General features: G+C 43.7%; 1 protein-coding gene across 12 annotated transcripts in view; it reads right to left on the reverse strand.

The window, feature by feature from the left end:
* Positions 1–1,126: 1,126 nt before the first annotated feature.
* The window catches only part of CAMK2G (calcium/calmodulin dependent protein kinase II gamma), a 117,925-nt gene continuing 92,665 nt past the window's right edge, over positions 1,127–26,386 (reverse strand). For 2 of the 12 annotated variants that reach the window (XM_027885170.1, XM_027885171.1), the window contains exons 14-22: positions 20,949–20,981; positions 17,008–17,076; positions 15,373–15,417; positions 14,675–14,723; positions 12,533–12,646; positions 8,298–8,373; positions 7,703–7,797; positions 6,390–6,635; positions 1,127–3,859 (exon numbers count right to left, since the gene is read on the reverse strand). In XM_027885170.1, coding sequence (XP_027740971.1) covers positions 6,403–6,635; positions 7,703–7,797; positions 8,298–8,373; positions 12,533–12,646; positions 14,675–14,723; positions 15,373–15,417; positions 17,008–17,076; positions 20,949–20,981 — 714 coding nt within the window. In that variant the 3' untranslated portion in view covers positions 1,127–3,859; positions 6,390–6,402. Of the gene's footprint in view, positions 3,860–6,389; positions 6,636–7,702; positions 7,798–8,297; positions 8,374–10,724; positions 10,851–12,532; positions 12,647–14,674; positions 14,724–15,372; positions 15,418–17,007; positions 17,077–20,948; positions 20,982–26,386 lie in introns of all 12 variants that reach the window. The other 10 variants (XM_027885182.1, XM_027885172.1, XM_027885173.1 and 7 more) reach the window with 10 other exon arrangements.

A 26,386-nucleotide genomic window follows, 5' to 3' on the forward strand; every position in this document is an offset into this window, starting at 1 on the left:
AGCAGCAACTGACACCTATTTAACTAGGTAATTGCTGTAGTTAAAGGGGATTAGGTACACCGAAGTTGCTTTCTCTGATAAAGCAAAGCCACCTCCTGCCACCTGCAGCGCTTCCCAGACGCACCTGGGAAAAGCTCAGGGGGATGGAGGCCAGCCAGGCCTGCCAAAAAGGGAGCACAAGTGCTGGGTAGAGCCCCTCAGCCTTCGCTGGAGCCGGTACCAAAACAAACGTGTGCCCCCAGTGCCACCCCAGCAGTCACTGTGCCACACACAAGGCCAACGGTAGCAGGAGATGCAGAGAAGCACCTGAGTGTCTCTGTCCCCCCCTCGCTCCAACAGCCTGGCAGGGGCTCAGCACAGGGCAAGGGCAGCACCTGCTGCAGGTTCACCACTCAGCCACCTACCCTTGAGAGAGCAGCGTGAGCTCTGCTAGGTGGCAAAAAAAAAAAAGAAAAATGGCAAAGCAGCGAAGGCTTGAGTGGAACAAAGCCTACCCAGCAGGGCATAAACAAAATGCTAACAACAAGAGGCAGTGTAGAAACAAAATAGGCTAAAGCCAACTAACTTTTAACTAGTTGGGAAATGATGCTTATGCTGTTAGACCTGACAAATTTGTAGAGCCGAGTGGTTGATCTGTGCCTCTGCAGAAGCATCCCAGTCAGGACACAAAATACACTAGGTTAGAAATAAAGAAGCCACTCAGCTTGAGATCAGCACGTTTATGTCAGGCAAACCTAACGGCAAGAGGGCTTCTCCCACAAGGAGTCTGAAATATTGGTGAGAAAAACAAATAAGGAAGTAACAGCACAGATTTGCCAAGGATCAGGTTATTAGGAACAAAAGCAACATTTCCCTATTATGCCTGGTGTGTCAGGGACATGCCATTAAGTTCACTGTAACAAGGTCTGTTGTCCCTTTGTTTTTAATGCTAGCATTTCTCCCCCCCACCCCCCACCCCCCATTTTAGGTATGGTACCACTTAACTTTTCCCCCTTTTTTTCAAATTAGATTTTTAAATCACACAATTAACTCACGCATACACACACACAAAAAGCTCTGTAAATTGATTCTTATCCCAGAAGTACCATTGTTACATGGTTTAAGAGAACAATATGACACTCCAAACTTTACACTGTTTAAATGTTATTTTATTAAATATCTTCAGTTCAAGGTTTCATTGTAACAAAGCTATGAAGGTTCTACCAACATTCAGACCAAACAAACAAACACTAGCTAACTTTAATTATTTCTATATCATGCAAAAATTCTGCATCAAATGCCTTCCATTTCCTGTTTAAAATGTGATATTTATAATATATATTATATAGATGCTTACATTAGCCCCATAAGAGAACATTAAGAATGCTAAAGGTGTACAGCTGTGTTTGATAATGGCCATACCAAGCTAAGGTTCTCATTAACTTAAAAGGAAACAAAACAAACGAAAAAATCTGAAAAAATTTGTCTCCAAGACTGTGCAAAAACAAAAAATCCAACAGTTCTGTTCTTTTAAAATTTTCTCTGAAAGATGCATATACTTAATACAGAGGGTTCTCATTTTTTTTAATTATTAATAATCATCAGGTAGAGACAAGGAAGATCAGACCGAAAGAAGGCATGCATAACGTTTTGTATTTATCTTTTGTAAATGGCATAATTGTAATCTGTTTGCTCTCTCTTTGTGGCTTAAAAAAAGTCTGAATAAAATATCAAGGCTTTTCACTTTTCCACTTCACTCACTGGCTTAGTGCTGTCTTAAAAATGTTTTGAAATAATAAAATCTAGTGTTTGCCCCCCATGGGTTCAATCCCCACACTCCTCCCTGGGACAGTGGAGGGAGGAATAAAAGGGTGTTTGCTTAAACAAACCTGGGAACTGTGGATGGTCTTTTCCTTCATCAGGGGTTGGCTCATCTAATCCTAGTAAGGGATAGCACCTCTCTAACAAAGAGAGTAAAGCGCTATCTGTTGCAAATTGACAGCTCCGCTTTGTGCAACAGCTTTTATTTTCTGCATTTTGTCGAATAAGGATTAAAATTCCAAATTGTCTTCTTTTCTGTAGTCTGCAAAAAGGTTTCTGCATGCTTAGTATGCTGTCAAGGCAATCATTTTAACTCCCTCTAAAGATCAAAAAAAATGATTAGGGGTAGACAAATGCAGGTAAAAGCCCATCCCAACTTCTGCAAGTGATGCCTTCCCTTGGTCAAGACAAGGCCCATCAGGTCTGCCAGAAAGGCCATTTTCTTCTTGGGGCTAGGCTCCCTCCTTGGTAAGGTCAACAAAACACTTACACATTCCCCACCCGATGAATAAAGGAATTGAACTGCTTTTGCAGCAAAGAAAAGAAAGAAAGATGAATTGGCCCAAAGGACAAACATCAGATCACATGTGCTCATTCCCTTTCCCCTCTGTTTTATGAGGTATCCTCTAACACCCAGAGGTAACACGGGGAGGTGGCCTAGAGTCCTTCAGCTACAGCTTTTGAGGTTCTGATCTGATAGTTTTCTGTGTTACAACATCACTGTAAAAAATAGAAAAATTACCCAAATAAACACTAGGAAACATGACACTTACAAACATCAGATGGGTTAGTGGTGGGGAGAAGCACCTGGCTGGGGCCACTGGCTCCCACTGCTATTTTACTCGGAGACCAAACAAATCAAACAGGAGGCCAGGTAACCCCTTCAATTCTACGGGTGCATATATTTCAGTATAAAAAACACACGCTATTTATGCCTCATATAGGAGTGTATGTGCAAGTTTTCATGAAGAACATAACACTAAGTTTTTTGTCTGCTTCCTAAGGAACACGTGTTCTGCAGCACTGTGGATCCCAACTACGCTACTAGAAACGAAAAAAAAGAATAGAAAATCCCATACATGTACCCTCTTCCTCTAAAATCTCTGCTCTTAATGCAATGCTTTTTTGTTATGTTTTGTTAAATTAAATAAGCTGGCTTCGAAACTCCGTGTTTGGCCAGGTAGTGGCTGTTTCACCAGTATCCCTAAGGAGCAAACTTCTATTCAAGTTATATTCACTTAAACCCATTTTTTAATCCCTACTTCCATCTTCAGTTTTAAATGAACATCCCATTTTGTTTTATTTCTTAAAAAAAAAAAGAAAAAAAAAAGAAAGAAAATAAAAAGTCTGTTTTGGGATCCAGCAGCCGAGCAACCAGCTTTCCATAGCGTTCTTGCTGTGCAGAAATCTAAGAAACAGGCTGAAGTCAGACTGCCGGGCAACAGGAAGAGAAGCGCCTCCTCTCTCTTGAACCCCAGTCTTCACACTGGCTCCTCTGGGGTCTCCTCGCCACCTCTCACGGGTTGGAGTCGCAGCACAGCCCGAATGCGGTGTTAACTTCCACCGTGGCTTCGCGGAGCACAGTTCAGCCATCCGCTGCTCAAGCCGCCTCCTTTTTTGCTCTCCCTCTCTCTTCCTCTCTCCTTCACTTTTGCATTCCCCCTCACTTCATTTCTGAAAGATGTTCCGGTTGCTGCCATTTTCTTAGCCCTGGGGGAAGGGGCACGTTGGATAATCTGTCATTTATTTAGCATTATTCCTGTTTTTTATTATTTTATACAAACAACATGTCTTTTTTTTTTTTTTTTTTTTTTTTTTTAAGATTTAAAAACACCTTCGTACAGCAGAAACAGACACGATGGATCCATGGAAAACAACAGAAAGGCAGCGCCCGGAGCATCAGATGCATGCAGGGTTTCGTGCATTTGGCTGCTGCCTGTTTGTAATTTGTATTTATTTTTTTAACGTCAAAACAGACATGACCGTTGCTGTCACTCAGGCACTCCAGAGCTGCTTGCTAAGAAGATATTGCCCTCCAGCTGAGTATCTCCACAAGTTGCTGCAGTCAGGAAGAGGTAGTGTCCACCCAGAAAGGAGAGGGGAGAACAGGATGGAAGATGGAAGGAAATAAAGCCAAACATTAGCTGTATACAATTAAAAAAACAAGTTTTCTACAGGCTAATTAATTGGTGTAGGTAGAAACCCTTCCTAACACATCACAGTCTGAGGCTCATGAGGAGAGCTCTGAAGAGGCACACTCTTTTCCTTCCAGGTGGCTAAGTGTGCCAATGAAAATTAACTACTTGCTAAAATGAATTACGTGCTTCATTGGAGCAGAGACCTGGGCCCACTAACAGAGATGACCTAGAAGTTAAAGAAGTTTCCTAAGGGGTACTCAAAGGCTCTGGTCCTAAGGAACAATTTCTGCTTCACTTCCCATTTATTTTTGCCTTGAACTGAAAGATATTATTTTTCTCAGGGTTTTAAGTCTTCAGTAATTTTGCCTCTGAATGTTCTTAATATTTAAAAAAATGCATGAACTTTTCTGCAGTTTTGTGAAGTTGTAGCCCTAGTAACTGCTTTTAGCAAAGGCTTCTCTTAGCTAAACTTCATAAGCCAAATTACTGGATTTATTTTGATCAGTTTTAAGTCCGGGGTTTTTTTCATGCTTGTTTAACATTGTCCTTTAATAACCAAATTCTTCTTTCTACCATTTCTTTTGCAAATCTTCCTAGAATCTCTCTTATTAGTCTTGGTTCCTACTCTCTTCTTACGCAGAAGTCCTCTGATTAACATCAGACTTCTTTTATGGTTGTAGTTTCCTTTTGAGATGACTTACTGAAAACTGAACTCTGCCTTTCAGGTGAGAACAAAACACTGATTTCTACTTAAGCATTCTTATTCTCCTCATTCATTCTTCATCCCTAGTTTTCACTGCACATGGGCCAACACTGCTCCAAAATGATTCAGTGCATTCACATGGGGGCTGCCCACACTGACCCCATTCGTAATTGCATGAGGGTACAGCTCCTTCAGAACTCAGAAATGCATGCAAATACTTCAGCTTCTATTTGTTTTATAGGGTTTTTTAAATATTGTTTTAACCAACATTTTGTGGCTTGGAAATAGGTTCTGCTCTGCAGTTTCAGAAAACCTCCAGCACATACTTTTGGAGGGTTTCAGCATTTCAGCAGCCAAGAAACACACCTCTTCTGTAGCAGCTCAGACTTTCCATTCCTAAACTTCCTCAGGACTCCTAGGCATAGCCACTGAGCCATATTGATCTGTAATTGAATAATTTCTTCTGCACCTTTTTTTGGACTAAATCCAGGGCATAAGTCTCCCTCCACATTTCTTTGATGAAATCTAATGCAAATTCTTTTGTTTTGCTGCAAAGGTTTTATCCTTCTCACTGCCTTACTCCCTGGAAATTCGGCTGATTGTCCAGCTCTCTTGAAAGCTTCCCTGCTTCTGGTGCCCCCAACTGGCTTTTGCTTTTCAAATTCCATCTGTGACCTCTGCAGTTTGCTGTGATAGTTCACATTCCTTTCTATTGCCTTCAGTAAGGCTGAATACCTTAGAACACATAGGAATAAAAACTGTTCTGGGCTTAGTCCCAAGTAGTTCACAGAAATAGGACTCAAGTAGCAACTATACTTTAAGTGGTTCATCCCCAAATGACCACATTAAAAAAAACTTGCCTCCCAGTTGTAGACATTTGTTGTGTTTGCCCTTAAATAGAAAATCTTTAGTGAAAAGGTCCTAAGATTAGGAAACTTAGGTCTTTAAAATGAATGTGACACATACTTCAGCATAAAAGAAAAGGAGGCAGAAAGATTTTGTACATCTACTAGAAGAAACCAATAAGGCAATATAATAGAATGCCTAAATGCTGCAGAAGTAAATGGATCTGATGTCCTTCAGGACCAAGCAAAAATAATTTCTTCATGACAAATTTTTAAATCAAAGTTTCTTTCAATGCTGAATTGGGGCAAATTAATAGGATATTTTAAATCCTCTAATATTATTATTTGTTTAGATTTTTTCTTCCCTTCTGAGTTTTCTCAACATGGCACCTTAAATAGCTTTTGCTTATCAAAAAATCAGTATTAAAATTTATATGAATAAATCTTTACCCCTTATAGCACAGAAATTGTTCTCTATGGATTCTACAATATTCTCTCTAGAATATGATATGCTCATCAAAAAAGTTCCCTGAAATCAGCCCCAGCATGTAAAGGTAGACAGCTCTGAAACAGCAAACCTGTGCAGAGCATGAGATACTCTTCCTCTCTGCTCTGGATTAGCAGTCTGTCCTCGGGCAGACCTGAGTACCTGGAAGCACTGCTGCTACAAGGATACCTACACTCTGTCTGGCAGATGACTCCCATTTGCCAGGAGCGGAAGATAATTCTACTGAGTTCAGAGGACAGGACTTTAAGGAACACCAACTACAAGCAGAAGTTTTCAGCCTACAGTCAACTAAATCTGGTTCTCTCACAGCCAGCTAAACAGCCTTGAACACTGAATTCCCACATACAGCAGCCTTAGCCCTGCGTACGATATACTCTTTCCCTGGCAGTCCATACCCATATCTGATCCTCACTGGAGAGGTGCTGCAGGAGCTCCAGAGCAGTGGTAGTGGACGTTGAGCCACTTGCCGTCTCGGCGGTGCCAGACGCGGGTCTCTTCAGACTGTGTGGTGCGGGGCCGGCCTTGGCCGTCGATGTACTGCGTCAGGCGGATGTACGCGATGCAGGCGGCGTCCTCGCCGATGACGTGGACGTGGGGGTTCAGGATGGTCGTGTGTATCGGCTTGCTGTTCTTCGACAGCACTAGCAGGACATGCAAAAACATCAGATTGATTTTACTACTGAGAAGGAACAGCCTCCCACATTCTCCAACCTCTTTTGTATTCTACTCACCTTCCACTGGATTCTGGGATACAATAAAAATTGCTGCAGGCAAAATCCAAGCAATTCTTTCCCCTATCACCTGTTGTTCTTCTTAGGAACTGCACACTTATTGCCTAGAATCCCCTTGGCCCCTTTGCTCCCTCTGCTGAGCATACTCGCCACTTTGTCAACATCAGTGCTGCCGTGTCTTCAGTTATAGGAACAGATCTTTTACTTACAGAATATTGGTGCAAAGGAGTAAATAATCAGGGCATCTTTAAGCTAGGCCAGCATAAAGTATGAACAAGCCTCAGAGAAGTGTTAAAATCACTCCATAACAGGCTGTTGACAGAGACAAACTCTCTGCATACTAGAGCACTAGAAACTGCTTGTACTAAGGACCTTGATCTAACCCCCAAAATAACTGAACAGCTCAGGATTTAAATTTCAGTTATCTCATCCTGTGGAGACATCCAGGAAGGGAGGCAAGTCCACTGCTATAAGTTATAATGTTTCTCCCAACTCTCTTTCCTGCCCCAGGCTGATGAGGTGACCCTTGTATCCACATAATAGGTTCATTAGGTGTTAGAGATCTGAAACCATTCAAAGTCAAAATGAAGGCATCTTTATGCCTGACCATTTAGTATGTCTACCTCAAACAGACATGTTGATTCCATTAAAATCTGATTATTTTTCCATTTTCATACCAGTAAGAAGTCCTGTTTTAAAAGTTTTAAAGCTCCTGCAGTCCATGCTAGCAAAATATTTGCATCTGGCAAATGGCATGCCTAGAGTGAAGGGGTGTGGGTGTTAGAATTGAAATTGTTGCTGAACAGGCTTTTTGAGAGGAAGGTTGCTGGCCTTTATGAATGCATTATAACTCAAGCACAATCAAATTCTTGTTGATTTTGATAGCCAGCAAACACAAGGGCAATTTTCCCCCCAAAATGTGGCATAAAGGAAGAGTAGAGAGAAAGCCATTGGTGTTACCAAATTTACCCACTCACAGTTTTCAAAGTAAAACTTATGGAAATCCATTCCTTCAACCAGGTTCCCCAGTGCTTCAGGTTCAAATGAGGTCAAGCCAGGATCACAGATTTTTCTGCAAAGAAAAGCACCACAGGCTTACAGTTTGCATTTGAGCCTAAGCGCTGTTTGCACACTGAAGTGCTGGTATGTCATTTGACTCACACCCTGTGTCCTCCTAACTACATCTCCCTACTTCAAGAAGTAAGCTCCTGAAGGACTCAGCCCAATTGCATCAACTGGAGCCAACTAGTTGGCATTTCATATAAAATAAGCCTCTAGGTTTCTGGTTTTGCTTTTATTCTCTTTCTGCTCATCCCACTGCTCTTACCCCTACTCTTCCTACAAACCCACAACAACATTTTCCTTTTGTCGCTCCTACTGCTGTTTGATACCTGACTTCTACTTGATATTCATTTAGAGCTCTACTATATCCCCTACTCCTAATTGATGGAGGCTAAAAAGGATAAAACTTTTTAGCATCCCTGACTGCATGACAACTCCTCATACTCAGGAGCCAGAGCATCACTTGCACACAAACTGATAAACAACCTGTCAGAAGTCATCTGTACTTACGTATAAGCCTCAAAATCTCCATTGTTGATGGCCTCTATCAGCTGCTCTGTTATCTTAATGATCTCTTGCTTACGCACTGTGAACAAGAAGAAAAAGCAATTTAACTGTGCTTAAGACTTCAGTGGAAATATGGGGCTACTGGGTGCTTCCTACAAGCAATTTGTAGAGCACCATTAATCTAGATCTCATAGGATGCTGCTCCCTGCATTCTGGAGATATGCAGTAATGACAGCCATCCACATGAGAGTAGGGGGACAGTGGCATGGAAGGGAAATGGTGATCCCATAATGCAGGGAGAGGGGAAATAAAGAGGCCATAATCAATTTTTTTTTTTCTAGAAAGGTCTAAGGCACCTGAGGTGTCTCCTGAAAGACATCCTGAGGTGCTTCTGGGGAGTCTGACCAATGAATGTCAGTGAACCTGCCCACGTGAAGCACTTGTCTGGTAGCTTAAGATGTGGAAAATCTTCACCACAGTAGTCATATACAAATGGACACTACACAGATAAAGCCAACTGGAAAAAGTCTCCCAACAACTTGCCAATACCTCAGCTATTATGAATGCTGCAAACAAGCAACTGGGATGTGTAGGAATGACTTCTGCAAGCTAGAAAGACAACTGCAGCAGGATGGAGGGGTTCCATGAACAGATCCTAGCTGTGCAGGAGTGATCATTCCATTCTTCAGGCAGTTAGCTTCTGCCAATCCCTACAGCACAATTCTTTCCAGCACTCTGACAGCACTGCCATTAACCCAGCCCAGCACAATGAACTTCAAGACAAATGGAGACAAGGGTTAACTGTCTGCTGTTATTTGGCCCCTGTCTGGCCAGCACCTCTGCACTCCCTTCTCCTGGTTCCCCACAGCAGATTACACAGGCCCTGTCACCTCTGTGGTGTTCCATCATCCATGCTGATCTCAAGAATTCTTAACAAAGTTTGAATCAGGTCTCTTAAATAACACAGTTCTAGTTCTAAAATTATATGTGCACCATACCTACGGTACCTAGGCCTGAGCTTATATGCACAACCTCACACCTCCTCAGCCTTCCCCACACCTGTAAATAGCCTATCCTGCACACTTAGGTGCATTTAGGAGCTAGCATTTAGGAGGTGCCCTACCATTATCTTCCATATTAAGAGATAATATACAATTCCTACCACCAGAAGTGCCATTTGTGTGCCCTTCACCATCTAAAATGCAGGTGCCTGAAATGGAATGAGTCACCTGACTGTTCCTCCTTTAGGCCCTGAAAGAAATTGGAAGTCTCACCTAGGCATCTTAGATGCCTATCATTAGGGGATGGTGTTTAAATCCAACCTACTATCTTCAGACATTCAAGTCAGCGAAGCCGAATTCCACTCTCATCCATAAGATGACGGTTTGAACTGCACGCCCCCCCCAAACTTTCATCCCTATGTGCATCTCATCTCACCATCAATACGTGCAGTTGGAAGAGCAACAAGATGATAATTTCACTGGCTATGAAAGATGTCTGCACCTACTCTGGAAATCAGTTAAGAGAATTATACTACCCCACCAGCCACGGAAAACCCTTGGATAGGGGACATCTGGCTCATAACAGTAAGCGATCTGTTTTTGCCCGAGGCTGTATACACTTCCCCATATCCAAAGATATATAAAGGGAATGGGTCAAAATGACAGAGTGGGCTGTGTCTATTGTGACAAGTTGTCTGTGATTACTTTCACATGAATTAGAGCTACTTGTTGGACCTCCCTCCCATGCACCACCAATGATGTCCGGAAGATGGAGTCCATGGGAAAGGCTCCATTTGGGATGAGTGAGGGAAATCTCCAGATCACAGCCAACGTGTGCTGACTCATCTCAAAGAGATTTGCACCCCCTTCCCCAGTGCCTCGATGCAGCAGCATCAGCCCTGTCCTTCAGCACAAGTCCATTCCATCAGACTGTGTTCGTCTCCTGGCTTTCACTCCATGTCCCGAGCTAGAACCGGCACGCAGGAGGTGACCACTTTTTCCTTTGGACAGAGAGCCTCGGGATGTCGGGGGACAGCATTCACGCCTGCCGCTCCCAGCGAATCCGCGGGGCCTCCTCCCTGGCAGGGCAGAGGCACAGAGGAGGCGACACGCCCGGCACGGGCACCGTGAGCGATGCCGGGGCAGCCGCCGCTCAGCGCCGGGCCGGCCGTGCCGCCGGCAGGGGGCGCTGCGGGCACACGGGCGCAGCCGGGCTCGTTCCGCGGGTTCCGCCCGAACGCCGAGCCCGGCTTAGGTCGGACCGCCCGCCCAGGGCGGCCCCGCTCCCCCAGCCTGCCCGCCGCCGCTCCCCGCACCCGGCTCCAGCCGCTCCCACAGCGCCCGGCTCGGGGAGAGGGGGTAGCTGTACATCTAGGGTAACTAGCATCACTCGCACTACTCCACTACTGCTACCCAGCTGCTAACTTACACGGTGCTCGGTTAAGTACAAAGGGAACTACTGGAGTTAGCAAAGGCTCCGACCGAGCACGCTCTAACTCCAATGTCTGCCCTGGGCTGTCCCAGGCATGAAGCTTCTCTTCACAAGACTGTGTAGCTGCAAAACAAATGTAAGCGTTAAAATAATAGACAAACAAAAAATTAGAAAGCAAAATAAAAACCAACAAAGAAGTACAGACACACACAGCCCCAGCCCCAATCGGCATACAGATACATCCACATCGCAACAACTTCTACCTGCTCTCCTGCCTCTGTCACACCTGGGCCAGACACTGCTTGGGGCCACCTGGGCACTGATGCAAAAAGCACAGCAGGAATTGCACTAATGCTGCTGGGAATAGTTTGAGGGCCACCTAAAGCACTGATTGGAATAGTGACAGAGCAGCACGAGGGCAAGTACAAGATGGGATTGAAAGACAAAGAAATCAAAGACACCCAAATCACTGCAAATCTCAGCTCACAGGGGAGTGGGGTGGGAGAACACCGCCCCGCTTGGCAAAGAAGTGATTTGGCACTCCTCAGCATACCAAGCAGGGCCTTGCTACGAGCAAGAGGAAGGAGTTAATAGGAGAGCAGTGATGGACAGCTCACAGCAAAAAGGGCTTCAGAAGAGATCATTTCCCTTCCATTCTGGCCAGACAAAACATCTTTCCCATCACCTCACAAAACAGCAGTCTGAAATCCTTACAGCTACTTCAAAAATAAGTAACAGAGATGCTCCAACAGCTGCATCACATTCTGGTGCTGTGTGCAGGAAACCAGGAAAGCATGACAGGAAAAGACAGAAGAGGGCATGCTTGCTCCTTCCTTCCCAGATTGACCTGAACAGAATCAAATACTCCAAATGTTCCCAACTCACACTAAGGATCCTTCTATTATTGCTTTAAATAGCCAGGCAGCTAGTACAGTACGTCTGTGTAGGGGAAAGGGTGGGAATCCCACCTAGATTTTCTCCAACCTACTAGCTTTTTTTCGTATGCATTTTCAGAATTTTTCAGCCATGGGTTCCTCTATGGAGGTAGCCAGTTCAGGAGATATCAGACAGACATTGCCACAACTCACAGACTAACCACACTACCAGCTAACTGAGCTAGCAAGACAGACACACAAGGTAAAGCTCACAATAGACAAATGTTGGCCCTTCAGAGCCACCATTATCCAAGAATTTTCATTCAGAGCACCTGACAATGGATTCAGAAATGCTATGGGGTATTCCAGCAGCTATAGCCTCCCTTTCAAAGCATCCTTGGAGTAGTCTATAAAAACTGGTTTTTGTTCCTGTGGTACTTCTGAGCACCATCCGTGCCTGGGGTCCTCAGAAGTCCTTGACAAGTAAAACTGAATTCAGCCTAATGTATCCCCTCCATAAGTGAACCTGCACCACTGACCCCATTTGCCACAAGAGATACAGTGACTTGCCCAAGGAGACCCTGAAAGACAAGTTCTCTGCAGAGAACTCCCATGTCTTACCCAGATGACAGCAAGGGAATGACAATAGCTAGGATGAGGTTCTGGTTGGGGTTTTTTTGTGGTGTGGTTTGTTTTTGTTTTTTTTTTTCCCCAAAAAGGGAAGGAAATATTTGGAAAATTTTAATGTTCAAAGGATGGTATTTTGTAGGAAGGGAGATGATTTCTTTTATTCGGGAGTACTGGAAATGAACAAAATCAATGTTTTGGAAGAAAGTTGAGGAAAGGAAAAATCTTGGGGAAGGAGAAATGGAAAGGGTGGAGGGAGGGGTGGGAAAAAGATGCTGTGAAGCACTGCACCCCTGGACTTACTGGCTGAGAAACAGAGAGAAAGCTGGGACTGCATGGACTCAGTCTGTGTTTTGCTCTCACTGTGCCTCCGTCCTTCAAGCACTGAGCTGCCGTCCCCGGTGGAGAGAGGGGGAGCTAGCATGGCAGGGAATTAAAACACAAACACAAACAAAACACGCAAGTTCAGTAAATAAAAAAAGAGAAAGGAAATAGGAGAACATTAAAGAAACCACAATGCTGGGCACAAAACATGCAGGAGTATCCTCCAGGGCAAAGCCAAGTAGACAGCTCTACAACATGAAACTGCTGTGCAATTTAGAATGACAGAAGGGCAGGGGGGTGGGGAAAGAACGACACACACTGCCTTTAGCCTCACCACAGTGGAAACAACATATCCCTGAGGCAACTGCCACTGATGGATAAAGACAATGTCTCCTACAGCACAGGAGGACTGAGCTGTGTAACCTGGTGTCTATTTAAAATAAGAAGTTGGCAGAGGAACTGCACAAGCATTTCCCCTTTCCCAGAGTCATGGCTATGCAGAACACTAATTCCAACACTCCCAAACCTTTTGGTCTACTTAGTTTTGCTGAAGTGCTTGCTTATCTTAAAACGTGGAAGGGCAGGAATGGAAAAGGAACACTGCTGAACACTGCTACACTTAAAACTGAAGCACTAAAATTACCAGAGCTGGCTACAGCACAAACCATTACTGTGCAAACTCCTTCCCTCCCAATCACCATTCAAATGCTCCCTTCTATTAAAATTGTAACAAAATTTTCCAACCTCTGCCAAAACCACAAAACACAGTTTTGATTTGTAGCCATATACAACTCTATGGATTTAGCCTGAGCAGCTGCCCTCCTTCATCCCCAGCTTCTGTTCCAGTCCCAGCCTTCTTTTCCTCACAGCATTTGTGTTCCTGACTTACATGACCCATTGACTCAACTGGCTCAAGCATAGGACCTCTCCTGAGCAAAAGGTGCCACAGGAAATAAAGTTCTGAACAGATATCTGTTCTGGATGGCTATCCAGCAGAGAACAGAAAAATCAAATTCATTACCGCCCTACAAAACCCATCCAGTTCCCAAAAGTGAGGTCCTTAAACCATGGATTACTCCTTGGCAAAAATGTGGGAGCTAGAATACTGTCCTGTAATGAGGCCAGGTCTTATCAGAAACAATCTGTATTGCAGAGCTCATTCACTCACTAGCATGCGTTTTTGCTCCCTGTGACTCCTCAGAAAAGGAGCCAGAGTTAAGCCATGGGAAAAGCATCAGGAACTAGCCCAGCTGATGGAGGTGACATTGCTGCTACACCACAGGGTCAGCACTGATTTTTCCCTGGATGTGTAACTCAGATGAACTACAGGGTGAATGAGAATATTTTTGCCTCAAAATGCAATCTATTAACACATTTGTCTCAGAATCCAAACTGCATTCATCCATCCCGAACCTGCTCGTTCAGGAAAATGTCTGCTTCATTAATGTCCTTCATTAGGGAGGTCAGGCAAAAGACAGCTGCTCAAACAACATGAGCAGATATAGAACTTGGAGCTCCTTAATTTAAAGAGTTTTACAAGTACAGAGTACTTATGATATGGTCACTGAAAGGCATGAAATCTCTTTTTAGCCTCTCTCTCTACTGATATCTCAGTCAAGGACATGAAAAACCATTTCTATTGTAAGATGACAGGCTGAGAATGATCTTCATCTTAGAAATAAAAATAGATCCAAATAGAAAAAATAACAAGGGAATTGTGTGCATGTCACTAAAGAGATTCTCACAGAGGAGTGAAAAGGGAGACTGAGCAGTAAGAGAGGTTTCAGTCAAGCAGACTCCAAACCTCAAGGGACTGGTAGGGATTTTCCACGCCTAGAAATGGACTGGAGATGAACGGATTACAATATTTGCAAGAAGAGAATTCCAACTCTGAGACAAAAACAAATTAGCTTGGGGCAAACAGTATTTATATACCACAGAGGCCAAGTCAGCCAGTTCCCCAATGCACAGTCCTTCTGTGACAGGAATGACAGCATCAGGGCAAATTTATGAACTGAGTCAGACACAGAAATCTGGGAAGCTAGTTCCACGAAATGACTGAATCTCCAGAATCCCTTGCCTACACTAAAGTGTATTAGAAATTACAGGCAAAACACCTACCTTTCAGATCCTCATCTTCAGTCGTGGTGTTACAGCTCTCTGTGGAACCCTGTGTGGCAGAACAGAGCATTACCAGGCATTAGCAGTTGGGACCATGAGCAAATAGTTTGATTTGTTTGTGAAGAAAGATGGGGAAAAGCGCAAAAACATTGGCTGGGATGGCAGGGAGAGGATGATACAAGGAAGGTTTGGATGAAAGCAGGCCAAATACTAAGCAAAACTTAACAGCATCTCTGCTCAGCTTTTGCATGTTCAAGCCGTTCACCCAGAACTTTTACAAGTATGGAAGTTACCAAACTCTGTCAAATGAAATCAGATGAGAGTTGCTTCTGTTTGGAAGAAGAATAGCCACAAGAAGCTAAAGAAGGGCTCCTAGGCTTTCCCAGAGGAAGTCTCAATTTCCAGAAGAAAAAAAAAGGTATGTAAGTGTCTATATCTTCTCTTTCATCCCACACACAAAAGAGAGTGGTGGTTACACACCACAGTAGGAAAGAGATGTTAATATCTGAACAGTTGTCTTTACTCAGCCTCTTCCAGAGATCCACAGCCATATAACACAACCCTCCTAGTCTACTGCCAGCAGTATTCAGGAGCATGCTACAAATCAGACATTGGAAAAGTAGAAACTGAATTAAGACACACGAAGACAAGAACAAGAGATAAGCAGAGGTTTCTCTGGCAACACTCCCATCCCTTACCTTTATGCCATCTGTAGCATTATGGACAACAGTTGTTTGAGGCTCCTAGGAGAGGATGGAAGAATAATTAAACTCCAGTTCCAAAGCATTCTCTCATTTCTTTTCACTCCCCAGCAAGTGGAGAAAAGGTGACTGACATTAAAAAAAATAAAATCAAACCACAAACTCTAGACAGCACACGAGTGCCTGCCTGTGTGAGCACACATTTCCTGCACAGGTTTCCTTTAGAGAGAGGCTGCACTAAAAGCTACAATCACAAGGAGACAAAGCCCCCAGCTTCCCTGCAATTGCCCCTAATTCCCAATTTGCTTCCAGTGAATCAGGCTGGCACAGACACCAGATGGCAATCAAGCAGCCAGTCTGCACCCTCTGCAGCCATTCATGAAGTAATGACCCCTCAGCATTGTCCTCACTGGAAAATATTTCAGAAGAGGGAGAGGGGGAAGAAAGGATAATACTGGGGCTGGGGGCTTTGTCTCCCAGTTTTTTGGAAAGGTTGCTGGGTATTTTACCCTAAAAAAGGGACATTCATAATTTCCATAATAAAAAGGGGATGAGCCAGACCACCTCAATGCCTCTCAGAGAGGAGTTGCTAAGGAACTGTGAAAAAAGGCATATTTTTCTAGAAGTCTCTAAAATGAGCTCCAATCTCAATAATAACAGTATTTAATAATTTAGAAGGCTCTCTCAGTATCAATAACATCATGAAAAAAGCCAGTGAAAGGAAAGTAGAAAATTATGAAGTGTCCCAAGAATCCTTTATCCTACAACAAACAAAACCAACATCAAATTCCCCCCCTCCCATCTCCAAAAAATGCCAAATCCAACTCTCCAGAGACAGACAACAAAGAGCAGCTACCAGGCCTATGGGTGCTAACTAGCTCCTGCACTCCTTTCATTACCAGGAAAAGACTTCAGGATCCTGCGCCATCTCTTCCCACTGCTGTCACTCTTGCAGGGTAGCTCAGTGAGGGCATCAGGGATGGTGCTGGGCAGTGATGTACACTCACCCATCCTCCTCTGCCACCCATTGCACTGCTGCCTGTTCTTCCAAATATACTGAGGCAGGCCACACACACTGAGCTGTGCTATTCAAAGTACTTGGCACAGGGCACCTATGAAGCCTGCACACAGCCCAAACAGAAAATGCCAGCCCAGCAAGACAGTGGCTGCAAAGGATCAACTCAAATGAGCAGGCCAAATGGGCCATCAAAGGATTCCTCTAAAAGCTTCAGTCTGCCCTTCCTTCTGTGGTGTCCTGAAGTCCATCCTCCATTTCCTGAGTGTTGGAGAGCGGATGAAGCTTGACACTCTCTTCTTCCAAACTTTCCCAAAGCCAGCAGGAACAGTTGAACAGGACACACAGAACTATACAGGGATGGCACATGGGGAAGTCGAGGCAAGCTGCGATCCTCACATCCAACCACAGCTCTGCTCAGCACCCCCAACCCAAAGCCTGTGAGGCTGTGATCAGGCCCCACAGCAGCACAGGGACACAGACAGAACGAAGCCAAAACATAAGCTGAAACAGAGCAGCACAAGCAGCACTCAGGAAGGGGGGTGGGGGGAGAAGGGGAGAGGACAGAATCAAAATTAAACCAAACAGGAAAAAAAAATAGCGGTTGGGGAAGATACCATGGACGTCTGCACTGGGGGTGTTTCTTTTGCAGTGCTTACTATACTGGTTTTGTTGTTGCTCTGTGGCTGAGACAGAAAAACATGGTTTTAGTTCCACTGCTGGGCGGCAGAGGCAGCAAGAAAATGACAGTTATTGCTTCAACCCCAACCATCTCCTCAGACCCTCCCCTCCCCACAGGCTCAATCACCAAGAAGAGGGAAGATGAAGGAGTGCTGCCCGGGTTGCTGGACATCATCCTTCCCTCAGAGGCAATAGAAGTTGTAAGGGATTTACCAAAATCCAAATGTACATGGACTGCTAGAGCTATAAGGAAGGAAAACAGAAGGGAAAAAGGCAGCAGCCCTAAGGGATGGGGAAAATCCTGCAGTGTGCACTAACAAAAATATCTGGTAAAGGAGAATGGCAGCAATCCTGAGAGAAAGACTACAGAAGTGAGAGACACATGATAGTCATGGTGCAGTCTCAAACAGGGCACACATGTGAGTCGAGTCTGAGGAGTCCCAAAGTGTACAGGAACAGTTCTAGGTATGTGATAATGTTGAGGGTTCCAGGGAATCTACTGATCCAAGGAAAAGTGTGGTCAACCCTAGAAAAGGTAGAAAAAAGGTGAGGTATGGTGTGTTGTATCCCTGCTGTGACCTGAACAAAGACACTTCAGGACCAAAATATGGAAATGGATGGGGTTGGGACACAAGGAAAAGGCCATATAGTTCTGCAAGTAGGAAGTTCTTTGGATGGTGCCCAGTAGTTTTTCATCTCTTCCCCTCTTCAGTCTCTCTTGTAGCTGTGGTAGAAGAATAAAATCTCCATTTTCTGCATTCCTGCATCCACACAGCACAACAGTGAGGCCCTCACCAACTCACTGAAAAGAAAAATCCCACTGAGTCATGTATGTCAGTAACATCAGGAATGAGCAAAGTCTGTGTCTGTAGGAAGCCAAACCCGTGTCCACAGGTATATAGTTCCTAGCCCAAATGTAACCCACACACCAGGTATATGGCTCTCGTGCTGTTAGAGACCAGCAACAATGTCAAAATCGGCACCCACTCAAACCCCTTGGTTCACAGCTCAGGGTATCAGATGGGAGCTCTCAGCAGTGCCCTCACTGCACTGGCTCTCTATCCCACTGCTCTCAGGGAGTGCAAACTCACACTGCAAAACATCAGGCCCTCATCACCACACCACAAACACCACAAAGAATGTAGAAGTGAAATGCTGAGCTGGAAAACATCTGCCAAAGGTATAATTATGTCAACCAGTGACAGCTCTTATAAGGCTGAGACTTTACACACACCTACTCATACTTCAGTTTTTCTTCACAAGCAACATGTCTTGGCTTAACTATCCCTTTTGGAGAGGGAGAGAGAAGTAAGAACAGGAAGATGGGGCAGGGAGAGAGAAGAAAGAAGTGGAAGATGGAACAGGTGTAGAGGGGAAAAAGTAGAGGAGAGAGGCATGAATGAATTCCTCAGAAGTCCATGGAAAAAAAAGAGCATATGATACACTCAAACTCAAAGCTAAGTAAGGAGAAATACTAGAGAAATTACTGTTTGCTGCCTCTTCCTATACATCCCTGCATTGTCTTAAGACTCTGGCTTTCCAAGAAATTTGCTTTCTGCATGTATTCCAACTTGATGGCAGAAGAGATGACAGTGACTGTGGATGTCAAAGAGGTGCAGATCAACCTGAAAAATTATTCTCAAGCTATTTTGTGGTATTAACACAATCAAACGTCTGGCAATGCCTGGGTTCACCTCTCCACACAGCACTGAGGTTCCTGTACTTCTCTAGAAACAATGATCTTAATGTGGAGATCTATCTTTCAAACCTCTTCCAGTGAGAGGAATGCAGCACATTCTTCTTAGTCCACTGGGATAAGAAGATAAAGTTATCATGAAAGAAGCTATACAAAAATAGTTCCAATTTTTTGGAAGGCTTTATTGCAAGGCCAAATTGGAAAAACAAAACCAAATACCAAACAAACATCCAGGAAGCCAGTGTTCTGAAAAAAAGTTGTCAGCAGCTTGTTAGGTGCTGTATGTTGCTTTATAAAATACAAACCCACACACCCCCAAAGCACACAGCCTACCCTCCAGGCTGCACTGAGCACCCAGTTCATCCATCATACTCTTCCCCAGCCAGCGGGCTGAAGATGACTAAGTATCATGTTTGCCAGTCCAGAATCACATAGCATTCTACTCCAGGACAGAGTCCCAGTGAAATTAAAGGCAGCTTATCCTAAGAATTTTTCACAGCTCTTTCTCAGATGGAGGTATCTGTCACACTGAGCTTCCTGCACACACTCATGTCATGTGGCCATCTAACCAACTGCTCTTCCTGGAAAAAAATAGCCTTGCCTTCCCAGAGCCCCAGGTGGCACAGCCAACTCTTACCCCCCCTTCCCTTCCTACTGCCAGCCAACATCACAGTCACTGGGCAGCTGTGTTTCTTGGTAATTTGGTACAGCTCAAGTTAAAAGAGCCCAATTCACATAAAAAGGTGCCAGGCCCTTCTTAAAATCTATGTAACACGATTAGCTTTGGCACAGCAGTTGGCAGCACTTCCTGAGCTAGACAAGAGACAGACAGACAGGCACAAACAACATAAAGGGTGCAAGAGAAAGAAAACAGACCAGTGCTCATATCGCTAGGGACACACACATCTAGCCAGCTAAAAGAAAATAAGTACCAACACACAGGTTGTCCCCGGTTATTTACCCACCTTCACTGCTTCCCTGTTTTCTGAGTTTGACACTTATGTGGTTTACGTATCCCAGCTGCTTTAATACAATATGCAAAGGGAATTTAAGGACTGCTGGCAGTGGGCAGAAAAGAAGGGCAAGAAGGGCACAGTGAACTCCTGCCCTGGATAAACGCAGGGCTCGTGAAAAGTCAGTCCCTCACATCAGACTTTCAAAGCAGTATTTCGGGATTACATTTTTTGTGTCATTTTTTACAATTTTAAGCTGTCATTGAAGGAGGAATAGTAGAAATATCTTCCAGCAGTAATGAAGAAACAATTATTCTGCTTTCTCAGTACTATAATATTCCTGTTTCTATCTGAAACAGGCAAGAAATCTTTTCTGTTAATTTTCTGTGCCAAGGAGATAATACAATAACTGATTTTTGTACTTTAGTTACTGTTCTCAGTCTCGAAGTGTGTCAATGGACTGTGTATGATTCCTGACAATATGACACTGGCCAATTTCCTCTTTGCTCCCTTGAGAGTGGATTTGACTACTTTTTTGACAAAATTCTATGGATGTCAAACATCTGGATGAATGAAAAAAGGAAATGAACAGGACGGGGGGCAGTTACTGGGTATTTGGTCATGCTGGGATACATAAGCAAGATCAGGACAAAAGGAGATTTTGGATTATAAAGGCTCTGACAAACCTTTTCAGTAAGTATACTAAAAAAAGAAGTGACCAGCAGCTCTGAGCTGCCTGGTGGTGCTGTGCCCACACATTTCATCTGAACAGTGGAGCCCCATCAGTCTCTGCCACAGCTGCAGCGACTCCCAGTTTGTTCTACACTGCAAGGCTCCTATCAAGGATGACAGCACCAACACCAGGCAAAGCACCTGCTCCTCTTTTTGGCACCTCTGCAACAGAATGACGAAGCCTCATGTCCAGGCAAGGCACGGACCTGCTCTGCTGAGCCCAAGAGAACCACTGCCTTTTTTATTTTGTTTCACACTCAGAGCAGGCAAACTGCATTGCCAGCAGTTGATTTTCTGTACAAAATGGGAGCTATATGTGGCCAGGGGCCAGAGGATCACAGAGCCCTTGTGGTGAGGACATGGACCTTTGAGTGCACACGGATCCCCCCGCCCCCTGCACGGACATGCTATGTAGGGTGATGAGCACAAGCCGAGCGTGCATGGCATGAGAAATGGTGGACGCACGAATCGCAGGCAGCTTACGGGAGGTGCTCACCATCAAATGCACACTGGAGCTCGACTTCCTTTTCTGGACACATCATTGAGAGAGGGAAAAGAGAAGGGAAGAGAGGAGATGAGAAGAAAAGCACAGAAACTATTCACACGTTAGTGTGCCAGCAAGGGCCCCCCTGCCAATACCGCTCCCCTGAGGCAGGTATAAGCAGCAGCAGAAATGCACAGACACGCGAGAAGGAGCAGAGAGAAGTCACCGTTAAAGCACATGACTACACACCAGGGGAAAGGGCAGGGCTGAAGACCCCCATCCCCTCAAACACTGAAGTCAGAACATAGGTGCCCCACACACTGATATAAGGAGTGAAGAAGAGAGAGGAATATATATCCACAAGATGTGGTCTGCAAGGGAGTGCCTCTCTGTGCTCTCCCACCTCAGCTTTCCCAGCCACACTGATGAGGGAGGCAGAAAGTCTACATGTGTTCACCTTTGGAGGAAGCAGAGGTATGTTTGCAAGTCAAGTGGGAGGGTAGGGAGGAGGGCACAACAGAGAGGCACGCCCGGGGACCAAAGAAAGAAGAGTGAACTTCTGTGCATAGCATGGGGAGGAGATAGGCTCCCTCACACAGAATTTGGGGCTGACTGGAGAGGCAAGGTACACTAACACTCAAACAAGTAAGACAGAGGCACTCAACAGCCAGAACACTTCGTGCTTTCAGATACTGCAAGGAGAACAAACAGGTTCAAACACTACTTAACCTTCTTGGACTCTACTCTTGTTCAACAGCATCTTCAGTCAAAGACACCTTCACACTGAACTGCACTCTCCAGTAAATGAGGCTCAGCATGCATTTCTCTGCTCTTCCACTAAATTCTTCATGTCATCCTGTCTAAGCTGAGCCTGGAAGGTCCTCCAGCATTACAATGCTACTCCTTCCCCCTGCTGTCTCCACACACATTTTTCATCTGCCCTTCTCCAGTACTATCTAGGCTATTTTTCTGTTGCTTACTACAGAGTCTAGCTCACACAGTAATGTAGGACAACACGTCCCAGTCAAAAACTACGATGGTGTGGGCTCAGCTACATACCTCTGGACTCTTGCTCACTACCACAGCCCACCCCTGGAGCAGCCTGTTAACACACTACAGGCAATGGACTTGTACCTCCCCATTTCATACATATACTGAGCCTTCACAGCTTTCAGCTTGCATGTTGCCTTCATCCCTGCTATCCTCACATCAGAGCTCAAGCACACATACAGACTGGCAGGCCTTTGAAAGCAGAAGTGCCAATGTTCACATCGTGCCCAGAACCACATTCCTAATCACACCATACAGTCCAGAATCACACAGCCACTGCACGAATACACTCAAAGCAGCAAATCTTCTGCCTCATCTGATCTTTAATTCCTGAACAGACAGACTCTGATCTGTTCTGCATTTGGCTCATGAAGCTTTCAGTTCATGGAGGCACAACACAGGGCTTGGCATTACATGGTTTACAAAGCTGTGATTTCTCTCATATTTTTTTCAGGACAATTTAGCTTCTCCCCAGGCTTTTCCTCAAGCTAGAGCTAAAATATGATGTACTACCAGTGAATGAATACAAGGCTTAGACCACCAACAACCCAGAGGAATCCTTGTACCCAGTCACAACAGGCTGCCCCAAAACTTCAGGTTGACTTTTAATGTATCCTAGAAGTTGCAGCAGGCAAACAGAGACATATGGATACTGCAGGGAAAGTTGTCTCTGAGAAGGACAGTCTCATCTGAAGTTCGTACAGGTTTCCAGTGAGTTACCAAAAAAAGGGACAGAAAACGTTAAGATTCAAGCAGAAGGTTCAATATGAAAAGAGTCAATCAAGCCATGCAGAAAACAAACACCCTCCTACACAGAGGCACAAGTAACAATGACACAGGAGGAAACAGAACCCTCTGCAGATTAGAATTTAATTAGGGTACAAGCTAAATTTAAAACAGCATTGGTCTATTAACATGGCATGATGTAGTGTAGAAATCCCACAAAGCACATTATTACTGGCTACTATAACAGCAGGGGCAAGGCAAGCTAGCTAGGCAGAATGAAAAGGGTGGGGAATGAGGTCTGTGTTACACTCAGAGCAGGGAAGTACTACTAAAACACAAGACAAGTTAGAAAATGCCAACATGAGGCACTGGCAGTAAGTGATAAAGCATCAAAAATTATTAAGTCAAAACATATACAAGGAAGTTACTAAAACCAGATCAATCTCCCAATACCATTTTAACAGCTGTATCAGAACCATCTATGTTACCTTCCCAAGGTGACTAGCTGAGTGAGCAAAACTTTTTGTTCTTCTTGTAATGTGACTGCAACTTAGCAAAGTAAATAAGGCAACAGAAGTTTAGTTATAGAGTTCTCTTTCCCTTCCATAACACAGTTACGTCTCAGAATTACCAGGCAATGCAGAGATGTCCCAGGGAATGCAAAAAATTGTTAAAGGTAGACACATAATCTATGGTAAAGTACCTCACTGATCACTTTTTCCCTACACCTAGGTGACAAAACATTCTCCCAAAGCAGTACAGACAACAAATCTAGGGATTAATGCTAAAGTTCTATTTTTATTATATGTGTGAAATTTAGTTGTTCATCTCAAAAGAGGAGCATATTCTCTGCAATGAAACTTAAGGAACACTCTTGCTTCAGGTAACGATAAAGAGAAGTCAGCAGGTGACAGAAGACAACCTGAAGAATCACTGTCTCTTCAGCACAGCAATTATCGAAATGGCCACTGTAAATCTTTCCACAATACATACTGGAAGATCCTATAGGAAGTAGAGTGATTCCAAGCAAGGTCCCATTCACAGTTCTAGGCACTTAACATGGCTACTTTTTTATGACAACATTTTGCATTTCTATCTTCTATATGCAGTTCTCCCCCAGCTTGATACTGACAGTGTATTTATGTTAAAGTGTCACACTCTCTGCAACTCACCTTCCTATGAAGAGTACAGTAATTTCAGAACTTGAGGTAGGAAAAAAATGTTGAACTCAAAGCAGATCAGTAAGAGGCATCTTGAACTAGCAAGTCTGAGGTCCTATTTCTATTTCTGGTTTAGCCCTTTAGTGTGATGCTGAGCAAATAATTTCATCTTTGTCAATCCATCTTCTCTCTTGGCCTTTTGTCAGCTTGCCTATTTAACTTGTAAGCTAAGAGGCAGGGATTTCCTGCTTAGCCATTGCTACAGTGTGCTAAGCACACTGGCCCCTTGATCTCATTTGGTGTTTCTAGGCATTACAACAATGCAGTGAAAAAACTGAATGCATCAAAGGTGGGTATAATGTGCTACTGGAAGTCAGCACTTAAACAGATCTGAAGCACTCCCTGGGTTTCTTGCATAAAACAGTTCAGCACAAAACTCTGCTGTTCAGATGAACTTGGCTTCTCCTCATTTAGCTTCACCACAATAACCTTTAAACAGTATGGCTTTAAGACCACAATAACTCCAGATACAGAGATAGGAGCATTAGCTCCTGTTGGTCACTGTGTGGATTTTACTTGACCCTTACATATTTCACAGGTTACTTCACCTTGCTATTTCTCTGTTTAAGGCACTTTCACCAACTGCTTTCTCAGCAGCTATGCCAGTTTACAGAGCATCTTTCCTTCTCCACATTCTCTTTACTGGGCAAAGGGCAGGGAAAGCTGGTACCCACCAGGCATAAAATGTACACTTACTGCAATATTCTTTACAAACAGCAGAGCAAACGGTATTTGATGCCTCTTTGCAGTTATGTAATATGAAGGGCAGATTTTACAACATTAACCTGGTTAAACAAACAAACAAACAAAAAAAAAGAAAAAAAAAAGGATTTTTACTCTGAAAAAGAACTGCTGAGTTCTCCTTTTAGCTGCTTCTCAGCTTTTACTGGGAAAGAAAAAAAAGCTCATGTGGCAGAAAGACAAGGTAGAAAATCAACAGGTTTTGCAGAGTATTGCAAGTGAATGCTGTTAAAATCTCCTGCATTCCACAGCATTCTTCACAATTTACTATTTACATAGTAAATAGTCAGTGGGCCTGAAAAATATTATTGTTATACTTATATATATCTTAATCACAAACTGAAGTGGCCAGAAGTAAACAGGAAAGAAGAAAAAAAAGAGGAAACTAACAAAGAGCTTTGAAAAGGACCAATTTAAAAACACAGTTACATACTTAACTAAAAATACCACTTTGAGCATTAACAAATTCTGATTATAGAGATGGATCTGATAGGTCCTTCTAGAACTGGAAGCACACATAGCCTCTCATACCAGTAGGAAGTGAAATACCTCTTTGGAAAAAAAAGGAACACAACTGTTTGAAGTGCTACCCAGAGACAGAAAAAAAATCAACAGTAGGACTGTAATACTAACTCCAGGGAGCCCAGACCCTGACAAGGTCAGAGAAAGGACATTCAGCATGAAGTGTCCTTAATCTTCATCCAAGTGTTTGCCCCAGCCCACTCCTTAACCCCTCTCTCACCTTGCAGTAGATGGCAAATCCAGATTACAGGCAGAAAGGGGAACAAAAAAGCAAGAAAATGTGACGTGAAGCTACGTAAATTAAGCTTTAAAATGGTAGCTGCACAATGTTGCTCATAAATTTAGAATCTTAAAAAAATACCTGGGACCTACAGCGATGGCCACAAGATACGTGGTATGTTACATGGCTCTGCAACTCGCCAATCAGTATCTTCTAGCCTCACTTTCTGGATTTGAAAGCTGAAAAGCATGTTCCTTGGGCATAAAACCTGGGCCTTCCTGTTGCTACTCCATCAGCTTGGATCCAAATTCTGCTTGAAGAAAGTTAGTGCAGCACTACAAAGGTTTGGTGAGCAGGCAGAATTTAAGATTCAAGGCAGTTTAAATCATTCATTATTTAAGATAATGGAAAAGTTCTCAAGTGCCAAGCTGATGAAATATCTACCAATTAGCAGAATTAGTACCTGAAATAGAAGCAACAGTGCAAAATGAAAACCAGGAATGCTTCAAATAGATTTTGGAAAGGGATTTGCTAGAGGAGAGGGTCATATACATGGAAATTTATCAAAATACCATCCGTGTGGACACACCTATATTGGAATTAAAAAGTGTTTCTTTCTCATCCTCCCCTCCTGATTTAAGCTTCCTCTACTCCCTTCCAAAATGTCTGACACGAATAAAATGCATGCATCCTAACTGCTTTAGTGTTAAACTTCCTTCAGCAAAGGATTAAAGCCAGTTCCTACAGAAAGAAAAATTGTGCCTTTTTTTCTTTTATGTATCAGCTCAACACAACTCATACTAGATGCCATACCACCACCACATATGATTAATAAATCACTGCTCTCTCCTTTATGCTAAATCAGCAACTACATGCTGCACCTTCCATCAGATATTTACTAATACGCCTTTTCAAGGAGTTCTTGGGAATAAAGCATGAGAAAGATATATATGCACTTAAGCTTGCATACT

Source organism: Empidonax traillii, unplaced genomic scaffold, assembly GCF_003031625.1.
Source record: "Empidonax traillii isolate 1590-97213 ecotype Southwest subspecies unplaced genomic scaffold, ASM303162v1 scaffold162:size863265, whole genome shotgun sequence".
Classification (NCBI taxonomy): Eukaryota; Metazoa; Chordata; class Aves; order Passeriformes; family Tyrannidae; genus Empidonax; species Empidonax traillii.